Genomic DNA, 22,252 nt, shown 5'->3' with positions numbered 1-22,252 from the left:
TTCAATTTCATGGCCATTCAATGACCAGACAACGAATCCAAAGACAATTGTAGACATCTTGACGACGACGGAAGGCAAATTGATACCTTCCCAATGTAAGTTCCACGATTAGTTATTTTGTATGTAAAATGCTTGTCATTGATATCGAATTCAGTCTCAATGTAGGGGCTGAGATCAGCAGAATTCTAACCCACGTCCAACACAGTGAAATTCAAGACATAAAATTGCTTTATATGTAACTAAGGTAAATGTTTAATACTGAGTTTTGACGAGTTGCATGTTTTATGATTGTATGTCCATTAAATGGATTATATATTCTTTAATTTTGTATCGAAAAGGAAGCAATTACATTAAAGGACACTTTAAACTTGATCAATAGTTCAGAATAAAACTATTATTTGCTTGTTTAGTATTAGGTTGGCTTTTGGCCAAGTTTCGATAATACACATAATATTTTTACGATATTAATTTTTTGCTTTTATACAACAAGGAGTGTCCTTCCGCACCCTTCTAGCCTTCATTTCATTGGGCATAAAAGGCAAAGGTAAGGCAATAAAAACAAGAGGGCTGGGGCTAACTTCGGCTGCGCAGAATTTTGTATACCCTTGCAGGTTTTTTTTTGTTACTCTCCCCTTTCCTATAGCAGTCAATTTAGAAAAACGTTTTGTATAAAAAATCTAAATTTAATCAAATACCGAAGCTATTGATCAAAGTTACTGTTTTCCATTGAGGGAACTATATAATATAGGTACCTGATCTTGATACAATTTGGCACAGTTATAAACAGCTATGTAAAACTGAGAAGTTTACATTTTTATGACATTTGAGTTAAAAGTAACGAAGTTATAGACAAAAATCACTGTTTTCCAACGGTCATTCCTATAGTCGTTCAATCCTGATCAAATTTGGCACAGTCGTTTATAGATTTAATAACCTCGATGATATAAAATTTCACGACAATAATTCATAAAACACCGAAGTTTTTGAGTTAAAGTCACTGTTCGTGATTTGGCATTGGTATGAAAGCTATATGATAAAGTGGTTCGATCTGGCTTAATCCAAACAACTTTTCGTGATTCAAACTGAAAATTAGTTGAACATAAATATATCTTATAATATATCTTATCACAAATAAAAATAAGAAGACAAAAAGGTAATGGGATTTAAGAATTTAAAATAAGTTTTTTTAATTTTGAATTTCGAAAAACTGCTTAAAATTAATTCTTTCTTTATTCAAATGAAACGAATTAGGAAAATCTGGAAAAAGATTTCTTCTTAAGCTTTATATACAGAATTGAATTTATTTCATATAATTAATTGTTTATCTTACCGTTGGGCTAATCTTTTTGATCCTTTAATTTACTTTATGAAATTTTTATTCTATTTCGGAAAACAAACTTTTTACTTAACCTGATTCTTTATATTTAAGTCTATCAGATTTTGAAGGATTAGAAAAATTTTGAAACTGATTGAACTGTTTTATTTTTTAAACTTACTTAAGAAATAAATTTAGAACAGGTTTTTTTTTTATAAAATTTTAAAATACACCTAGTCTGGGATAAATCGAATAAACTCTCAAACCATAAAATCATAGAGATTATTTAAAACAAACAGACCTAATTTTGGTTTATAGTTTTTCAACATATATAGCTAAATGTATACAACAAACAACAATTCATAACATATTAATTCGATGAAAATTTCGAAACCAAAAATAGGTTTAAATATATGTAGATACTAGGAAAAAGTGATGGATATATGAAATATGTACAATAGAATGCCAGTTTTGGGGGAATGCGCAGTTCCCATTAATTGATTGATTGATTGATATTAAAAGTATTTGATTAACATATATAATCTTACAAGATTTACAGAGGGTTTGATCTTGTAATTGGCAGAATGCCCGATTTCTCACCCATGGTCATCCATCGATTGCAATCGAACGTGACGCGGTCAATGGGTCATTTTCCATGGAAGTGCAAAAAATCACAAAGCACCGTGAAAACGCAATTCTTTCAACCCAAATCGAATGAAGCAAAGTTGATAAGAAAGCTGAATTGATAGTGAAATCACAATATACGCACATATGTTAGCCAAGATTATAAAGCCATTAAGTTTTATAGTTGGGCAGACAAAGGTTCTGGTTTCCGCATTCTGAGGAAAATGCACTCAACTTGATTTACTTTCTTAGACCAGCTAACCTTGACCATGGGAAAACTTTCTTATGCGAAAATCGATTTCACAAATCAAACATCCCGCCGCCCCCACATGGAAAGAAAAACTAAGCAAATCCGATGGTCAGTTGTGTTTCCTTTCCACTTTCCACAATTTCAGGTGGAATTCAATAATTTATATTCACTTTTGTATATTTTCACATGGTTTTGTTCGTTTTTGCCAATTGGCCAAGTTTTTGGCTACTTTGTTTATCTTAAGGCCAGGCTAAAAGTGTTTCCAATCAATAAAAAAGAGAACCCTCAAACAAATACGCACTCGACACACACACACACACACACACACACAGCAACAAAATAAACTCTTTCTGCCCATATAGATAAATTTATAATTTGTTGTTGATTTTATTTACCTTTTTGCCAAAACAACCAAAAATTAATTAATTAAAAAGCTTGAAGTAAATGTTTTGCTTTGCTGATGTCATTCAACTTTATAAATATTTATTCCAAACACTTTGGCTTTGTTAATAAAGTCATCACAAATTCGATTTATTTTTTGCACTGAATTCTATTTGTTAGTAGGATTTGATGTTGACCAACAGAAAAAGACGCAACTTTAAGGCTAAATCAAACAAAAAGTGGACAAACATCCGAAATATCCCGCATACGCAACCGAACACGGCAACGGCACAGAGCAAAGTGAACACGACAGAGAGAGAGAGAGAGAGAGAGAGAGAGTAAACACGGCTTGTTACACAAAGAGACAACAGACAATGGGAGAACGACACAAATCGAGGAGAATGATAAGATAGCAAGCGAGACAGAGAGAGAGACACTGATAGTGGAGGAACGTTTGAATGGAACTGATAGTAAATTAGATTCAGGATAACAAATAAGTATTTAAGAAAACTTACTTTAAACTTAAAATTTCAATAAAAGTGCAAAGGTTGGCACTTGGTTTTCAAATTTTATGTTTTTATTGAATTTTTAATAATTATTTTTGGTTTGCTTTCTGTTTTATTTTAAAAGAAACTTGCACATTCTTATTAAATATGTAAATGTGTGTGTGTATATCTATGAATCAAACTATGTGATACTTCCAGTTAACTTGTCACTAAAATTAATTTCGATTAACCTGTTGCTCATGATATCCAGGGCTGATTCCATTAAGAACACCTTAGGAAAAGGTGGCACTAAATAAAGTTGTAAACAATTAACTTAAACACTAAAATTTGATGATAAAGCGCATGCCATTGGTGCCTACCTCAGTCATCCCTATTAATGATGGTCTCTATAGACCTTAACATCCAGCCAGATCTCGTAGATCCTGATATGACACCGGTACCTCTCTATGGTAGAAACCTATGACAATGCACTGGTAATCAAAGTGCTGCATGCAGACCAGACATCTATTTAGACCAGAGACGGACTGGACTGGTGATTCCATTTAGAAAGAATCCTACGGTAACGCAGGAAACGTTACTCTCAGCATCGTTTAAAGTTCGTATGTAAATATAAAAGGTAGGTAAGTAGCAGAAATATAAGTGCCACCTTCTTTGTTCTTTACAACTAATCCTTATTATTATTATAGGATATAGGGTATAGGATACAGTTTTAAACTATCAACCTAACTATATTTTACAAGTACTGGCAACTAAGGACCTTCGACTTGGACAAAAACTACATCCATACATAGCCTGGGATTCGAATCCCTGGATCTTCGTTGTTCAGTTGCCTAGATGACTGGACCACTTAACAACTAATCCTAAACGCGGCATTCTTTTACAATAATTACAAACTTATCTGAATTTGATGAATTTTCCCTTTTCTCTTTTAAATTTTATTTTAGTATTTTGTCCCTTTTGCCTAGGTATATTAACAGTTATTGTTACAATTGCCATCGTGATCGTGTCGTGCTTTTCCTTGCATTTACATACACACAATGTTTCAATTCCAGCTGTTTTATCATAGAGAGAATTTCTAAATGATGTAAGACGTCACAACGAATTTGGTATACCATGTAACAAGACTTAGCACAAGACGTACATAAAACAAAATTGACATTGATGTATATTTATGTTTATTATTCATATAATTATTATCAGTAAATGATAAATGTAGTCTATCAACCTAACCCCTAAGCATTGTGGCCTAGGGATCTAGCCTGGGATCCGAACCCGGGTCCTCCGATGTCCAGTTAACCCACCGAGGACAGCACTTATTTATATAAAATTGGAAACTAATTTACTATAAACATGCTTGTAACGAGTCTACCTATAAAGATTTGGCGGAAATCAGAAGCGGCTTGTCTTCAACCTTGTATAGCCTCTGAAAAAATCAATTTATTTACTGGGTGAAAGGGGGCGTGGCAAAAATATAAATCTAACTGATCTGCATATAGACTAAAGAATTTTGGTTTCTTTAAATGAAAAATTTCATGGCTTTGTTTCTAAACACTTTTTCTGCCTGTTACCAACATTCTGTCTACTTTAGTATACCATTTCACCCTCTGACTGCATGGTATAACGATAATGAGAGAGAGAGCAATGTTTGTGCTCTGGAGCTCTTTTGGATATCGCTGCATTGCGATGGTTGTGGTGGTGGTTAGTTGATCTTAGTTCTTCGGCCACAGCGGTTTGTTTGCCGATCCGCTCCGTTCCGATCCGATCCGTCGTCGTCGTCGTCGTTGTCGTTCCCGTTGTCCGTGTTTCGTCTTAGTTTTTCCCACATCTTCCGATTGCGGGCGCGCAACCGCGAGAAAAGAACCCAAAAATGCAAGTGCAAACAAATGGCAATTAAGAAGAAAAAAAAATCGAAATCAAGGCAAAGTGCATTCGAAATTAAGGCAATGCAAATGCAAATATTACGGATATTTAATGAACATTTTTAATTTCGTATTTACTTTCTGCTCGACCAGCAATATATTTGTGTATGATTTACTTGCGCAATTCCATTAAGAAAACGCCGACTCCGTGGATTTAATATTATCGATTTTTGACGAGGGAAAACTTATTTACTTTTACTTACAATTAGTGCACAACTCAGCACAGCGGCACATGGAACACGGCTGCTTATCGCAATAGTAATACCCACCAAATGGGAAAGAAAAAGAAACTCAAAAATCAACGAAAACCAAAAAAAAGTGGCCCAAATCAAATAGAGAGTCCATTAGCACATTCTCCTCCAAGGCTCATTCAAATATTTGTGTGTGATTGTGTGCCGACTGATAAAATGACCACCAAGGCAGTAATTTCCAGGTGCCCATAGAGAGGTGCTCACATTTGAGATCAAGCTCAACCCAAAAACTCAAACACCTCTTCCCTACCCATCCTCACGCACGTTCCTTTGGCATCTACTGTATCATCATGAGCAGCCTACGTCCTGGCAGCGTGTGTGATACCACGCCATTGCAACGCTTCGAAAGTCAGAGTAGTAATGGCGAGGAGCCATCTTCTCCAACGGCTGCTAGCCTAGTGGCAGCTGCCGCATCGTCGACCGCTTCCGCAATGCCCCATATTAATCACAACAACAACAATAATGTAAAAGTTGATTTACAACTGCCCACTTTTGTGGGTGGACCGGGAAATGGAGTTGGATCTGCGGCGGCTATTGTCACCAAGACGCGACACCAGAGAGGCACATCACAAATCTTTAGACGCATTTTCCTCGACTTGTGCCTTCTCAGTTGTGGTAAGTGGGAAAAGTTTAATTACCATTTAGACTTTCAACATTCTAAATGGTAAAATTTAGATAAAACTTAGTCTTAGAATAGTACTTGGAGTTAAGATCTTCTGGGTTTTCCATTTTCCATTCACTGATAATATCAAGAAGAATCGTAGGTTATGTTGTTTAGGACAATGATCTTGTTTCGCTTAACAATGCAAATTCGATAAACTCTACACGGTGTGAAATTGTAAATAATTAATGAAACACTTTCCATAATCTAGTTTCAAGCTTGATTTCTTTTTAATCGAACTAATTACTATATAATAAACAGATGCAGAATCATTTACTCCTTATGTACGTGCCCACCTTTATACATAATTGGAACTACTTGTATATGTCTATGTATATTCATACATCAATTTAGACAGATCAAGTAGACACATGTTTAAGCTTAAATTGGTATTAACCATTGCCGACTTGTATATATCATACTTTTCCTATAACCCAATCTGTTTGCAAGAAATAATTTAAAATAGGGAAACAGACTTTTCCTCCACATAAAAAAGGGACACCTCTAGCTCCTATTTAGGTGTCACTCAGTGCCGGATTAGCCAATTAGTGATTGGGGGCTCCGCGTTTCAGAGGGCTGAAAAGGGATTTTTGATTACATACAGTTGTGAGCAAAATACCTATTTTGTATGTAAATAGTTAAAAAAATTTGCCAAAATTGAATCAATATCAAAAATGACATCTCTGTTTAGTACTAAAAGAGCGTGAAAGTGATATTCTTCTAAGGCTTTCGGATTGTAACAGGTCCTACCCTGGCGTAATCCGACATTATTAGTAAAACATTTAGTAGCTTAAGGTGTTACAATGTTATTCAGGAAAGAAATAAATGTCCTAAAGTTAAACTCATTATTTTGTATTGTAAGGCAACCAAAGAGTCTGACCATAAAGCATTGGTAAAGATCAATTAGGGCATTGATTTGAAGTTCCTTTTCTGCCCTTTGGATAGAAACTAAAGTCCTTACTTTATTTAGCAGAAAACCCACCAGGGATTAAGTAGTTAATAAAATACTTAAAAATGACTCAAATGACGAAAAAAAAAAAAACTGAATTAAGTGACGAATAAAACATATATATTGAAAATGACACATATAAAATAATAAATTGCCTTTTGAAACAAATTATTTCATCACTTAAATAAAATTTTCAAATGCGTTTCACAAGTAGTTACAAAATACTTATGTATATGAATACAGGAACTCTAAATTGGCAAGTTTTAAGATCATGATAGTATTCCAGAAATTAGTCATGGTTTTCAGTGACAGTTACAACATTTGGGACTGAAGAAAAGTAAATGAATTTCTAAAATTTATAATTTTCGACATTCATGTTTAGAAATTGTTAACAATTCATCATTAATTTTCTGCCTTTTTTGTAGTTAATTCAACGAAGAATATTTAGGGCTAAAAGTGAAGAATTAGCTTAAACTAAATGGTTTAAAAGACTTACTCAATCATTTTTGAAAATCAAATTACTTTTTGGATTCTTTTTGTAGTTCTTATCAAGCGCTTTAAATGAAGTTTGGAATTGTTTCTATTTTTTTTTTATATTTGAAAAGAAATTCAAATAGATTTTTCTTATCAAAAATGCCAAGTTGTAGTAATCCATTGATTGGAAATAAATCAAATTCTGAATTGAATATTGTAGATTACTCATGGGGCGCTTTCATAATATTATCAATTGACTAGACGACCCCTCTTTGAATCATCTGCATTCCCTGCACTCTCCTGCACCACCCTCTGCACGCTTTCACACGTCCCAATCCGAATGCATTTCTCTTGTTTTATGATCTGGTTATCAAGTCTCTTGTAACCAATTGATCTCTTGCACTTGCAAGTCATGAGCTCATTTTTTATAGCCTCGTCAACAGGGCAGATGTGAGAGAATGTAAGTGCATATATAATAATATAGAAGACTTTACCCTTTATCCCAGTTTTGTGGCCCCTACGAATACTATAGCCCACAAATATATCAAGGGATACAGAAAAGGTGGGCGCCTTTTAGAGAGGTAGCTCGTTTTCGGTATTAAATTGTATTTAAATTGTATCCAACTGTCTGTTTGTGTTTACCAATTGCTTTGGATAAATAATGATTAAGCGGATTCCACTTCCCGCCAATCAACGGTGGCTAAATATTCGCTCATCGAGTGTTGGTCTGATTTATTTTATTCAATTTGTGTGGTGTGCGAGAGTTTGTGTTTTTGTTGGGGGTTGGTATTCTATTGTACTCGTTTGCAGTCCATCATCAACAACAGCAATAACCATCATCATCATCATAAACAACAACAACAACCAAAACCAACCTTTACATACTTGGATGAACTGTTTACCCAAGTCCAATTTAGGCTTGATCAGCACAGACCTTGTCGCGGCCCATCATGATGGTGATGATGAGGCCATGCGTCAGCTAGAATTGGACACCGCGGCCACCCAGTTGTGTGGAAACTAACTAACTCAGCATAATGACCCAGATTTAAGTGCCATAACAAATGAAACGATTTTAATCAATAAATGTAAATTCCCTCTTTTTGTCCACCCCAGTTGGTCTACCCATGTTGGGTTTCTCCCTATGGTGGGAGCCCTATAAGCGAGGCTTCTTCTGCGATGACACGTCTTTGAAACATCCCTACAAAGAGTCAACCATACGCAGCTGGATGTTATATCTTATGTGCGCTGCATTGCCGGTGATTATGGTTGGTATAGAATGTTATCATTTGCATTTAATGATCTACTAACTATTAATATCTTATCACTTAGATCTTGGTGGTGGAGTTCTTTAGGGCACAGGATAAACGCATAAGAGAATCATATATTGGCTCGAAACATAAGATCAATCATTCTGCTTACCATCTATGCCATTTGGAGCTACCAAATTGGCTATTGGAATGTTATCGAAAGATTGGCATCTTTATATTCGGTTTGGGCGTCGAACAGTTGACAACGGATATAGCAAAATATACTATCGGACGCCTAAGACCTCACTTCTTTGCTGTAAGTTGTGTGATCTGATTGGATATGTACATAAATTTGACAATTTTCCTATACTTAGGTCTGTCAGCCAGTGCTTCCCGATCATACGACTTGCGATGATCTTGTGAATGTTGGTCAATATATTGAGAATTACACTTGTATGGCAACCGATATGACTGCCAAGCGTTTCAAGGATATGCAGTTATCATTTCCCAGTGGACACACCAGTTTTGCCTGCTACTCAATGATCTTTTTGGTGGTAAGTACGAAATCAATTTAAGCTCTATCGAGCTGTTAACACTTGACCATTTCTCTACAGATCTATCTGCAAAGGCGTATGCATTGGTCAGGCACTAAAATGGTACGACATCTGCTCCAGTTCCTTTTACTGATGTTCGCCTGGTTTACGGCTCTGACGCGAGTCTCCGACTATAAGCATCATTGGTCCGATGTGCTGGCTGGTGCCAGCATTGGCCTAACATATGCGATTGTGGTGACCTCGACTATGTGGTAGAGAATTGGCTTCAAACCAAGGGTTGCAAACCCTTAAGCACACTCTACTGACAGCATTATCATCATCATGAAGATCAACATCATCACTCAATGTTTGAGTCATTTGCTTTATAAAATTAATGTGCTTGAAATACTTTAAATAACTAAATAATTAAGTATATAATTATGTCTATGTGTATATGTCGGAAGTATGAACCATTTTACTTAATAAAATATTGTTTTAGTGTGTCTCGAAATCAAAATAAAGTAGGGAAATGATTTTAATTTATAAATTTACCACAAAATTTAAAGGAAAAAGTTAATTTTTAGTTTGATTTGGTAATGTTTTTTGGATGACAATAGATCAACTAAATGAATTTTACTTATAGCATCTCTACTTGTCTTTGTCGAAATATATTTAGCAATAGGTCTTATTCAAATTTGATCATTTCCTTTTGGTTTAGTCTTTGACATAAACAGATCCGAATTTTGAGAGGGAGAAGATTCAGGAAAGAGTTCAGGAAACTCGGACTGAGACTGATTCGGAAAAAATATCAATAGAATTTGGTCGAAAGTTCCCTTTGTTGCCTGTGCTAATATGTTTGTCCGATTTCAATCTGTAAGCTCATCGCTGTGGAGCACTCGGGGCAAACGCACTGTTTACTCTCACTAAATCCGGTCCTGGGCATAAATATTATAAAACAAGAGAAGAATACATATTATATTTGAAGATTACTTGAAATTAAAATTGGTCTAGGAACGCCTTTTTAGTTTCGTTCCTCTTTTAAAAGTTGTTTTCGAACAGAGGCCTATTTATTTTCCAAACTAAGCTTAAATTACAAACATAAACAATTCGAATGGCTGATATGAAGACGACATTGACGTATTCTAAAAGAAATATTAACCTACTTAATCAACATTACAATGTTAATAAAGACTCTAGGTCTTATAATTTCAATTCAATTGTTGATGCTCAATCGTATCACACCGGTGAACATAAAAAAAGGAACAAATGGAAAATCATGTTATAATAATGGCCAATCATCACTTAGCACTTTGAAGCATATTTTGAGGATTAATAACATACAAGTTTTACTTTCGAGATTTCCTTAATATTTGGTGGTATGGCCATTGGTGGCATCGACTTTGCTTGGAAACTTGACACCTTTCAGGTGTTTGGGCCAGTCGAGTGTGGCCTAGAACAGTCTCAAGCTCCTTTTGGGTGGTTGGTTATTACGCAGACGCCACACCCTTCGAATTGCTGCACTCAATCATTTTTGATCATATTAACAAAAAGACACTTTATTTGTCACTTTAATAAGTTTACTTATACCATGTCAAGACAAACTTTTATTTTAATATTGTTTTTATTGTAGTCAGAGATTCTGTTATTTGTATTTTATTTTATTTACACAACTTTAAACATAACTTTTTGAAAACGTTTTGAAATTGGCCAATATATAGAGTACAACAATTTGTGTTTAAAATATTCTAGAGAATTTCCTTTATTTTATCTAATTTTTGGATTTTGAAGTAATCGATCTTTGAATTGGTTTTGCCATTTTTACAGGGAATAGATCAGTCGACTTTACTTTATAGCCATAAGATCTAGTTTTCCGATATCACAAATAACATGCAATTCTTAAGCCGAATCCGAACAAAACGAATAATTTTCTTGACAAGTTTCTGTGCATGCATTTAGCCAATGGCAATGTTGGCTTACATGCTACCTGCAATAGGCACTTGGAATTGCAGATCAATTATAAACATATCGTAATATGACAAATTAAATTTGAATTTCAAACAAATTGCATAAGGAAGTGTCCTTGACGTCTTGGCCAAGTGTTGTGTTTATACACGCCAAGATTAATGGAAAGCTAAAAATATGTATGCATATTGGACAAATGTGTCCACAACCTGAGGCTGGGAGTCAATGGAGTCGAGTTGAGTGCAAAACTGGCATGTGGACAAATGCGCTTAGTTCATGATTTTTAATTAGTCAATGCACCTCTTAGCAATTTCCATATTATTTGCATATTAAACGAATTTATAAGCACACAAGAAGCCTTCGAGGAGCGGAAGATGTGGGATGGGTGGGGGAACTAGATGGAGATGTACATAGATGAAGAAGGAGCATCACTCACTCAACCACCAAGTGCTGCTCACTTGGAAAGAGTGTGTTGTAATTGCTGTTGTGCCATTTGATGTACACGATTTATATGTTAACTCAGCTATCAGCACTCAACTCCAACTCCATCTCCAACTTGGACTCCAACTCTTCAACGCACATCACATGGGAGACATGGGAGATTGATGCGGCTGTAAAACGTCAACAGAGTATGGCGTTTGCTGATGCCAGTATGGGGGGGTAACCCAAGAGTTTTCGACAATTAACACAATTTTTTATTTCATTTTTATCGCCATAATTGCATTTCCCTCAATTCTCAATCCGAGTCCCCATTTTCAATAGCCCGCATCTGGTATTAATTGTGATTTTTCATTCGTTCGTTACGATGAAAACTGGATCCGGATTCTTCTTCACTTTATGTCTGTCAATAGTTTCAAGTTTATGCCGATCGTTGCCCAATCGTTTCGTTTTTGGGGTTGATCCATAAACATTCCTAGCAAACATTCAGCCACACAAAATTAATTTCGCACCATGAAAATTGCTCAAACAGAAAAACCAAAAAAAAAAAAAAGGCATAAAAGGTAAAGCGTGCAAAATTGCATTTATGCCCTGGACTGGACCCAGATGGGATGGGAGGTTTGGAAGGAGTATCAAGAAGCATGTCAAACATGTATCAGTTGATAGAAATCTCAAATACTTACATTGACTTCAACTGCCACTAAGGGGTATTCATAGTTTGCGATCATAAATTCGACTGGCCTTTTGCTCCTCGCCATCTTCTGGGCCCGCCAGGCAGAGGCCACATTTCATTGTTAAACTGTCCAGGCAACACCAACAGCCAACAGGCGTTAAATTTTCCAAACACGACGCGGTTAAAAGAAAAGAGATGAAAAAACAGTGAATCAAACCAACTTTTGTTGTCTCTATACCCTTGCCAATTCGCTTGGTGTACGATCATTAATATGATCACTATGTCCCTGGACACATTAATGGATGATAGATGAAGCACTCAGGCCATTTTCTCAACTTAGCTTTGACTATTTAAAATGTAGAATAAAAACATATTTTTATATGCGACAAATTCTTCAACTATTAGATCGAGTCTTAGAATCACAATTAGATGATAGTAATAATGGTCTAATTGGGTAATTAATATGAGACGAGTGTGAGACCTTAAATAATCCTGTCGCTTTGAGGATTAGCCCGGATCCACCTAAATTTATGAATATACTGTACAGTTGGGAAGGTACTGCCTCTCCTTTACATTAAAGGGGAGTCTTGACTCTTAAAGTATGCAATATGCAATATTATATTGATTGTTTTTAACAAATTTATAACTTGCAATTAAAAATGACTCTATCAACATTGTTTTGCTTGGAATATTGTTATTTACGCACAATATATTCCAAAAGTTCTTTGAATTCTTCAAAAAACGCAATACTGGGTTGCTTATTGCATACTTTATGGGGCGAATTTCCCCATTTTACAGCCCTATATACTCCTATCTATTACTTGCATTTCTTCTTTTCCATCACAGTCGGGATAATCCTCAACTACCCAAGGCCATTACTCCATTGTTTAAACAATTTTAAATATTTCTATTCTATAGTTTACTCATATCGATACCAAAAAGAATTTTATCTAACAATAAGTACTTAGTTTATAAGGTTATAGATAAGTTCAAAGTTAGTCGGAAAGAACCCACTAAAACAAGAAAATGTTGCTCATTAAAAGTTGATAATTGAATTGAAGAGTTTTGGCAGACAAACAAAGTACCTAATAAGAGTAAAGTAATTGAAGTTTCAAATTAAATTAAATTAATTATTTAGTAAGAAATATTCTCAAAATATGTTCAAATAAACTAGTTTCGATTTGATACTCAATATACATGTATAGGGATGATCCCTAAACATTGTCTTGATCTGTGAGTTCTACTAATACTTCTCCTTTTTATAGGTATACAATCTACCACAATCTACCTCCTGTTTGATACAAACTTTTCTTGTGAGGTAATCGTCCCTATTGTGGCAAGAGTGTAGAATAGCGGAGGCGTTGGTTAAGAACGTGGGTTTCGTTTTCAATCATAGAGTACTGACCGCAAAACGTTGCTTGTTAAGCCCGGCATCTCGCAATAGGTGGGCCCTGAGGGCTCTAGATCGAAATGCAGTTGACTTTGTTCTTGCGCCTACATGTGCAATTAATAATAAATTTTTGTTTTCTTGTCCTTAAGTCCTTGTCCTTGTACTGGGCGGCGGCAATTAGTGGGCTGGGCCAATTTGCGTTGGCATTAAACGTTTATTAATGAGCTTCAGTCAATTTGTAGATAGAATGAAATCTGAATTATTTATGGGTCTGCATAATCCATAAATCTTGGCCAAGCTTGAACAGATAAACACCTCGAATGGGCGTGGTCAGCTGTGAAATTTATGCGCACATTAGAAAAAAAGTTACAACCCATTCCCCTGGAGCTGATCTCACTTTTTTGTACCCTCTGATGTGTGGAATAATGCCGATACGAGTAGGTAAGCATTGTTTTCTACAATTTATACATCTACGATTTTCCATTTGAATGCATTTTCTTTTGTAGTCACGTTTTAGCAACTGTTGTCACAATTCCTAGTGTCACATAAATAACTGAATAGAAATGGAAATCCTAGCCACCCCTTCGGGACACTGCTTCAAGCAGCTGGATATGACGCCTCTTTCGACACCTCATCGACGCGATGGAACGAGCGCAGGGGGAAATGTCACGAAAGGAAAGGCTATTCGGGAACATTTAGCATTGCATTGGCCTTATCTTAGGTTCATTACATGACATCACAAAATCGAAAGTCGATAAATCATCATGGATAAGAAATACTTGCTTAAAACGGATAGAAGAGTGCATCGTAAAGTGAAAGAATTTGAAAGTCAAAAGGCTGGGCTAACTTCAATACAAGTTCTAGTACCCTTGCAAATATTTGGCTTAAGTGATCAGTTTGCAATCAATCATTATCGTGTAACATATCCGTGTTGTAGAAGAAATCCAAATAGATATTCCTTTATTACCTTTTCTTTACAAAAAGTGGAATCTGTTTTAATAAAAAAATAGAAGGAAATGACCAAATATATTTAATGATAAGTATTCTCATTCTTAATATTAACGACTAGGTTTTGATTGAACTCACCACGAAAAAGGGAATCTTTTCCACTTTATAAGTAAATAAAATTCCCAACTGGTTATAGTTTTTAAGATAACTTATGGCCATGGCAATTCAGAGCTATACAGATCCACTGGTCACCTAGATTGAAAGTTTTTGAGAGACATATAAACTTCACTTGGTTTATTAAAACTTTTAATAAGAGTTCCACCAAGAAAGCATTAAAAAACTGATAATATTGGCATTAGAAAGATCAAAGTCAAGCTCGACTACTTAATTGATTTAGTCAGTTGTTATGGAAAGTTTCCAGTTTTTCCTAGTATAAAAAAATGATTACTTTAACTATTAAAAGTTCTCCTCTCAAGAGTTTTGTCAAATTTTTTTTGTCAGTGTATCTGTATATTTAATTATGCGAAAACAAGCAGATTTACTTGATGAGCCTAATCCCGTACTGAAAATTGCCTATTAAATAGTTTCTCGTAGAAAGCATAATTTTGTTCATTTGTTTAGGCATTTTGGCCAGAATGAGCCTTTAAAGAAAATTGCTTTACTGCTGGCAATTTGCTTTCTCAGTAATCTCCATGCACTTTAATTGAATAAACACGGCAGTTACATAGTTTATATTAACAGGGTCCAGTAGGAGGAGCTGCACCGGGACTGATCAGCTCCAATTAGCCTCAACAAGTTTGATTGCGCAAGACAAGCGAAAGAAAATGAGCAAAACGGAAGTCATGGCCATCACCAAAGAACACACAAAAGAATGGAGCATCATCGTCATCGCCAGCTGTGTGTTGGCCATGAGTCGGTGCGGTGTCAGAAAAACTGTCACTGGCTACACCTTTCAGATCATTCAGAATTTACATATTACCCTTGGGGCCAGCAAGCGCACTTGGCCAAATTAGTCAGCTGCGATAAAGCTGGCATAAAGTCGTCACTCCAGGCAGGACTGGAGTAATGGGTTTGGATGGGTTCTGGATGGGGTGCGTGTGGCAATTAACATGAGTTTTATACGAAACGTGCGTGATTTGCTTTTCCTTATCGTCTGGTGTATGGTAATACCGCTTTATTTAGCATAATATTGAAATATATGAGGTGTGCCATATGAGCAGTTATCAAAGTTGATCAATATTGCATATAGTAAAATCGACTCATCGCACTTCTTTGCCATATGGTTGCTTCAATTGTTGGCTTATCACACAGCCCGTTCCCAGAAAGGCATGTTCATGCTGCAGTTGCTGCTTCCGCTGGCCAGCACGTTCCAATGCCGTGTGGCACATATAGCTTTGATGCCACTCACGATTGCGGGCCTAGAAGATGGAAAGAGTTGGGTTATATACATACATAGCCTCAATACACTTTGTTTTCGCTCTCTCTCTCTCTCACCCTAGCACAATGCTTGTCCATTAGTTCGTCAAAGATTTGACTATCTTCACGTATATTATAGCCCATATCCTCTTGGTAGTTGGCCTCTGCCACATTGCTGGCAATTTTCACATTCCTGTTTATTTGGTCTTGCAGATCAGCAAGTTGTTGCATTCGCTTGCCCTGAACTTTGAGCAACTCCTGCTGTTTTTTAATGCCATCAGCTTGAGCTGCCGATTCCATGCTATAAAATGAATATAACTATATAAATCTTATGTAAAATGATTCCGTAACGTGTATACTGACGCCTGGGCATAGGTACGCTGCTCATTCAAGATTTCCTGGGAAAGTTGCAGCTTCTTTTCCTCATGGATGGCACAGTTCTCGGCCTGACGTTGAGTTTCGACACGCCGGCGCAACTTCTCTTCGTATTGCAGCTGTTGTTCCTTGGTCTCATCTAATTTTTGCCAGACGCGATGCCACAATTGTTTTACACAAATTTCTCGTTGACGTAACTTTTGCCGTTCAGTGATTTGCTGGAGCTGACCCTGCTTGGTCTCTAAAAGAATCTGTTTAGATTGCATGTGACGATGCGATTCGGAACTTTCTCTGAAATTAATACAAAAAACCAAAAAATTAAAAGAATCAATTAAGACCCAAGCATTTCTTACAATTCCCTTTGCTGTTGCTTAATCTTCACCAGCTCTGCCTCAGCCTCGGCCCTCTTTAAAAGCTCCATTTCAATCCATTCATATCGTTGCTCTTCAGCCTTTTCGGCCTGGGCCAAAAGAATTTGGGCCACTTCTTCATCATATTGGATTGCCTCAGCATGTAATTGGCTAGCGAGTGCCCAGCGTCGGCTTTCCAGGTCCTGGGCATATTCCTGCATTCGCTGCGCTACCTTGAGGGAAATTTGCGATTTAAGATTACGATGATTTGTGCGATTTAAAAATTCCATTGTATTCATTTTTCACAAAACATTCAACTGGTTGTTAGGACAACGGTTTTTTTCTTGGTTTTTTGAAAATTTTTAGCAGCAGCTCAATATGAGCTAACATAACAGCCGATTTCGATAACAGCTTTACATTAAGTTAAGCTGCTGTTCTATCGATATTTGATTTTGTGAGCGCCAACTCTTAATTCTTTCTTTCGTCTTCTGGTCACACTGACTGGGTCGTGAAAATGACGTTGAGTGTGACCGTAGTAGTGAATAACGAGACTTGAAATTTTGAATTGAAACTGCCAGTTGAAATTCAACCCCTATCGACAAAATCGCTCAGTCCGTAGTCGTCGGTTTTGCCAAACAAACGTGCTTGTCCATTGTGTCGCTATTCGTTTATATTTTTTTTATTTGATTCTCCACTGTCACTTATACCCATATAACTACTATATACGTATGTGTTACTCTAAGTGTGGAACGGCGGGGCATCGTAATAGAAATAGAAGTGAAACTGAATGAGCCCCATTGTTGGAATAATGTACAGTGGATAAGGTTGAGAAATGGTCAGATGATATTGAGATGGTGCTACGCAAGGAAATCGACTGTCTCATCCGTTGTTATTAATTATTCAAAAGCAACAAATACCGTTAGTTGGGGGTGAAGCGGTCACCATTCAACAGCCTCATTATAACGGTATCGATTTTCCCGTTACATCGTTATACACACTCACTGACCGAGTTTGCACAATTACGCGCACGCCCCTCCTTCAACCACACAGGGAATCCATAAATTTTTTTTTGGGGGTGGCACTAGGGATACATACACACACACACACTCGCACACATGTTTATGTGATGTTGTTGTTGTTGTTGTCGTAGCAAGGAGCGCTAAATTATTGGGATATCGGGATAATATTATTCCTGTGACTTTTATGTTGCACTTTGGAAGCACGTTTCATGTTTGGCACTGATCAAATTTGGACGGACAAACATCTTAGGTAAGAAAATGCTCTCGTAAATCGTAAATCAGAGTCATCAACTATTTGTTTTACTGTACGTACGGACGTATGTACAAGTAAAGCTCAATTGGAGCAATTTATTTTTAATCCAGAAATCTCATTGTGCGCCTAATTTGCGTTGACGTCGCTGCCATTTCCATTCTATAGCAAGCTTGATTCCCAGCATACCATACAGATATTTCTATATATATATATATGCATACTTATGTATGCCATCTCCCTCCTTCTCTCTCTCCCTTTTTCTATACACAGGGACTCAGTAATATCAATTGCAAAATAACCACATCATTCAAATTCACAATAAACAAAAGAAAAAGGCAAGCAGCATCATCGACATCGACAGCATCCAGAGAGTTCACATTGAGAAGGATTCATTTCTGTGTGTGCTAGCCACCAGTAGTAGTGTTCATCATGTATCAGTTCCTGTTCCTGCCAGTGGTAATACTGTGTCTGGGCCAGGCCCTGGCACAGAGCACACCTCAACAGGTGTGCCCGGAGCAGAATGATATATCGCCGTGCATTTGTACGGTGAAAAAGAATGGCTTGGACATACTGTGCGAGACAACGGATTTGGCTCACATCACCAAATCGATGGGCACACTCAAGGGTAAAAGTCCCATTATATTCTATTTGAAGTTGCGTCACAATAATCTGCCAAAGCTGCAGGGATTCGTTTTCTTGGCCTTGGATATACGTCATCTGACCATACATAATAGCAGTTTGGCGGCCATCGAGGAGAATGCACTCAGTTCATTGGGTGGGTATAATCGTACATAGACTATAATTAATTTGCACACTAACTGAACTTCAATTTGTCTTTCAGGTAAGGGTCTTACCCAGTTGGATGTGTCGTTGAATCAAATGAAAACGGTTCCGTCGCCGGCTTTGAAGCATTTGTATCATTTGCTTATTTTGAACCTGAATCACAATAAAATCTCAGTGATCCATAATAATGCATTCGAGGGTTTGGATACTTTGGAGATTTTAACATTATATGAGAACAAGATCACACAAGTGGATGAGGAAGCGTTTCGTGGTCTAGAGAAGTGAGTGAGACTAAGCATCACTTAAAACCGTCTGATTCTTCTATATACAATCATTTACAGAAAACTAAAGCGTTTGAATCTTGGCGGCAATGATCTGACTAGTGTCCCACAGAAGGCTCTCTCTATACTGGATACCCTAAAGAAGCTGGAGATTCAGGAAAACAAGATACGCACCATTAGTGAGGGTGATTTTGAGGGTCTGGAGAATTTGGATTCATTGATATTGGCCCATAATATGATTACCAGTGTGCCGGCAAATGTCTTCTCTCACTTGGCACAATTAAACTCTTTGGAATTGGAAGGCAATAAGATCAGTGTGATCGACAAGGATGCCTTTAAGGGATTGGAGGGTATGCAAAATTATTGAAAATATTCCCGAATTATTTAATATTCCTTGAATCATTCACAGAGAATCTTCAGTATTTGCGTCTGGGTGATAATAATATACATACCATACCAAGTGAGGCACTACGTCCATTGCATCGTCTACGTCATCTGGATTTACGCAACAATAACATCAATGTGCTGGCCGATGATGCTTTCACCGGCTACGGAGATTCGCTGACCTTCCTTAATTTGCAGAAGAATGAGTAAAAGAACTTAATTGATTTAACTACTTTATACCTTTATTATTAATTTCTTTTGCAGCATCAAAGTGCTCCCCAGCGTTTTATTTGAGAATCTCAACTCCTTGGAAACTCTAAATCTGCAGAATAATAAATTGCAACGCATTCCCCAGGACATAATGGAGCCGGTCATTGATACCCTACGCATTATTGATATCAATGGCAAGTGGATAATAGAAGATTCCTAGACTATGTTAATTGATTTATATTCTTTTCCTATCTTCTATGTAGATAATCCATTGAATTGCTCTTGTGACTTGACCTGGTTTCCCAAGTTACTGGAAGATCTGAAGAACAAGGACGACGAAATGTCCCAGAAGAAGAAGCCATTGTGCCACATGTCGCTGGATAATCGCGAATACTTTGTGCAGGCCATGCCCATCGATAGAATGCACTGCGCCGGCCTCAATGTGAGTCCCTCACCCACGAGCGGCGGTCTGATGCGGATACTGCAAGTGAACATTTTGGCCCAAATTGCCATGTGTAGCGTGGCGTTTTTATGTAGCGCCTAATAAGCTCCTACCCTCCAATGAATTCCCATCCTGTTCCTTCTCTACATTCGATTCCTTCAAAAAAAAAAAAAAAAAAGAAGAAAAAAATAAGTAATAATTTGATAAACTGAAATAGTCGTGATAGTCAAGTTAGTTAGACAGTCGAGCCGAGCGAGTTTCCAAATCAGATTCCTAACAAACTTTTGTACCATTACCCCGCTCCCCATCCAAAAAAAAAAAAAACAATGCAAATCTGTTGTTGTATTGCAATTTTTATTTATAGATTATAGTGAATCCGTGAATTATGCAACTCTGCCAATTGTTAGACTCGACACCAGCAGCCACCAAGAACAACAACCCAGCCACAACCAGAACAGAACAGAACAGAGCAATATCACCCGCAAGTGCCCAAAAAAAAAAAAAAAAAAAACCAATACAAAAACAAGTGAAACCAAACCAAAAGTAAACCGATTTAAAACTAAAAACCAAATTTTGAAACATTTCACCCTTCTGCACAACGCACAGTAGCCCGATTCGATTCGATCCGATCCGATCCGAACCGTTAAAATTTGAAGCTTAGGCTTAAGCTTTACATACTTCTAGAAAACAAAATCGTAAACATATCTTTGACATTTGATAACGTGAATTGTTAATCGTTAAGCACACACATATATTACAATTATTATTGTAGTTCTAATGTTAATTCTATTTATTATATGTGTAGGTGTAGTCGTCGTCGTCGTCGTCGTCTTGTCGTCGCTGTTGTGAGATACAATCATTATTACATTCAAGTTTTTTGTTAGCTTACTCAAATCCAAAAAAAAAAGGAAGAAAAAACCAACAATTCCAAAAGAAATAATAATATTTTGTTAACTATTTTTGTCGTTGTCGAGTATTTTTCTTCATTCTGCTTATATCTAATGAAATCTAATGTAAGAGAATGAGAAAACGTTTTGCATCAATCACCAAGAACTGATTATGGAATAAGTAGTTTGTACTCTTTATTTGCAAGCAGACAAAGCAATGGGGCAAACACAAAAACAAAAACATATCAATTATATATATATACATAAATACAATATACATATTGTCGTTATATTGTTAAAACAAATCGGTAACATATCAAGACATTGTGAACAAGAAGTTAAAAAACAAGTTGAAGCGCAAATTTTATAGAATGTATTGAAAGAAACAAAAAATAACAAAACAAAACGTTTGATATTGATACAATTTTTGAAATTGTTTTCTTTTTATATCTATGTACCTACTGAATTCTGTATATTTGATCTAAGTTATATATATACATATATATATATTATATTATACATCAATTTCGCTTTAAGTATTTATAAAACAAACAATGGTTTGGGGAAGCAACAGGTGAATTTAATTTCTTTTTTTACATATATTTATGATTTTTGTTTTCTTCATAGTTTTATTTTTCTTTTTTTTTTTTTTTTTTTTTTTTGCAAGTTCCGCCAGCAGCTTCGGGTCAGTTTTTGCTTCTGGCGTGTATACCAAAAAAACAAAAGAAAAGAAAAAATCCAGTAAATTCGATTCGAAATTTCCTGCCCCATTCCATTGTGAATCGTAATATTTTGAAAAGAATATGCTAAACAATTAAATCCGGTCAGTGTTTTTATTTATGTGGCATCTGCTGTTCTTTTCAAAATATTGCAAGTACCTACAATTGTATGATTAAATCTTTAAACATTAAGTACGTTTTCTCAATCCGGAAAACCTTCGATATAATAAAGAATCATATTGGTTACTAATACAGCTCTCTGCATGTGATATCTTTTTTCTGTGTTGGAAATTTTTGAAGACATTTTGCTAGAAGGGTGAGAAATACATATTTAAAGAAAGTAAACAATCTGAGATAGGTAGGATCATCTCATCCAATAATCTTTATAATGGAGTAAGTTAAAGTTAGAATGGTAGTCCTACGTACATATGTACATATACATATGAAGAGTGAGAGAATGCTCTGAGAGAATCTTGAACAAGTAGGACTATATCGTTTATGATCATACAATCAATAATCATCTAATAATCTCGTATCTGAGCTTCAATAGTGAGGCTGCTGGATATGAATTTTGAACTACATTTTCCAAAAGTCTATGAATATAGGTAATAT

General features: G+C 36.1%; 3 protein-coding genes across 4 annotated transcripts; 2 read left to right on the top strand and 1 right to left on the bottom strand.

Annotated features, from left to right (window-relative positions):
* Positions 1-4,780: 4,780 nt before the first annotated feature.
* Positions 4,781-9,631, top strand: wun2 (wunen-2). The gene is made up of 5 exons (XM_068288841.1): positions 4,781-5,861; positions 8,444-8,595; positions 8,660-8,893; positions 8,952-9,131; positions 9,192-9,631. Exons 1-5 carry the CDS (start codon positions 5,537-5,539, stop codon positions 9,384-9,386), a joined length of 1,086 nt encoding a protein of 361 aa, XP_068144942.1. The 5' UTR covers positions 4,781-5,536; the 3' UTR covers positions 9,387-9,631.
* A 6,149-nt stretch (positions 9,632-15,780) lies between these two features.
* LOC137575853 (cilia- and flagella-associated protein 53) lies at positions 15,781-16,961 on the bottom strand. Its single transcript, XM_068288568.1, has 4 exons — positions 16,666-16,961; positions 16,301-16,603; positions 16,016-16,238; positions 15,781-15,939 (listed from the first exon to the last, which is right to left on the bottom strand). Exons 1-4 carry the CDS (start codon positions 16,959-16,961, stop codon positions 15,781-15,783), a joined length of 981 nt encoding a protein of 326 aa, XP_068144669.1.
* A 327-nt stretch (positions 16,962-17,288) lies between these two features.
* LOC137577377 (leucine-rich repeat-containing protein 15) lies at positions 17,289-21,894 on the top strand. Of its 2 annotated transcripts, none has more exons than XM_068290816.1 (8): positions 17,289-17,931; positions 18,205-18,709; positions 18,776-18,998; positions 19,059-19,348; positions 19,408-19,588; positions 19,647-19,786; positions 19,856-20,034; positions 20,399-21,894. In XM_068290816.1, the coding sequence occupies exons 2-8, from the start codon at positions 18,364-18,366 to the stop codon at positions 20,414-20,416; spliced, it is 1,377 nt and encodes a 458-aa protein (XP_068146917.1). In that variant the 5' UTR covers positions 17,289-17,931; positions 18,205-18,363; the 3' UTR covers positions 20,417-21,894. The 2 variants fall into 2 exon arrangements, with proteins under 2 accessions (XP_068146917.1, XP_068146916.1); XM_068290815.1 differs by having other exon boundaries at positions 17,370-17,388; positions 17,813-17,931; positions 19,856-21,894.
* Positions 21,895-22,252: the final 358 nt, after the last annotated feature.

This window comes from Drosophila tropicalis, unplaced genomic scaffold, assembly GCF_018151085.1.
Source record: "Drosophila tropicalis isolate 14030-0801.00 unplaced genomic scaffold, ASM1815108v1 contig_593, whole genome shotgun sequence".
NCBI lineage: Eukaryota > Metazoa > Arthropoda > Insecta > Diptera > Drosophilidae > Drosophila > Drosophila tropicalis.
Note: the sequence above shows the minus strand (reverse complement) of the source record. Positions and strands in the feature narration are given on the sequence as shown.

Coding starts and splice junctions, on each gene's coding strand:
- wun2 (XM_068288841.1), top strand. CDS start 5,537: ATGAGCAGCCTACGTCCTGGCAGCGTGTGTGATACCACGCCATTGCAA. Junction 8,596..8,659: donor CTGCATTGCCGGTGATTATG/GTTGGTATAGAA, acceptor CTTATCACTTAG/ATCTTGGTGGTGGAGTTCTT. Junction 9,132..9,191: donor ACTCAATGATCTTTTTGGTG/GTAAGTACGAAA, acceptor ATTTCTCTACAG/ATCTATCTGCAAAGGCGTAT.
- LOC137575853 (XM_068288568.1), bottom strand. CDS start 16,961: ATGAATACAATGGAATTTTTAAATCGCACAAATCATCGTAATCTTAAA. Junction 16,604..16,665: donor AAGCAACAGCAAAGGGAATT/GTAAGAAATGCT, acceptor TATTAATTTCAG/AGAAAGTTCCGAATCGCATC. Junction 16,239..16,300: donor CAGCGTACCTATGCCCAGGC/GTCAGTATACAC, acceptor TTCATTTTATAG/CATGGAATCGGCAGCTCAAG.
- LOC137577377 (XM_068290815.1), top strand. CDS start 18,364: ATGTATCAGTTCCTGTTCCTGCCAGTGGTAATACTGTGTCTGGGCCAG. Junction 18,710..18,775: donor GAATGCACTCAGTTCATTGG/GTGGGTATAATC, acceptor TTTGTCTTTCAG/GTAAGGGTCTTACCCAGTTG. Junction 19,589..19,646: donor CTTAATTTGCAGAAGAATGA/GTAAAAGAACTT, acceptor TTTCTTTTGCAG/CATCAAAGTGCTCCCCAGCG.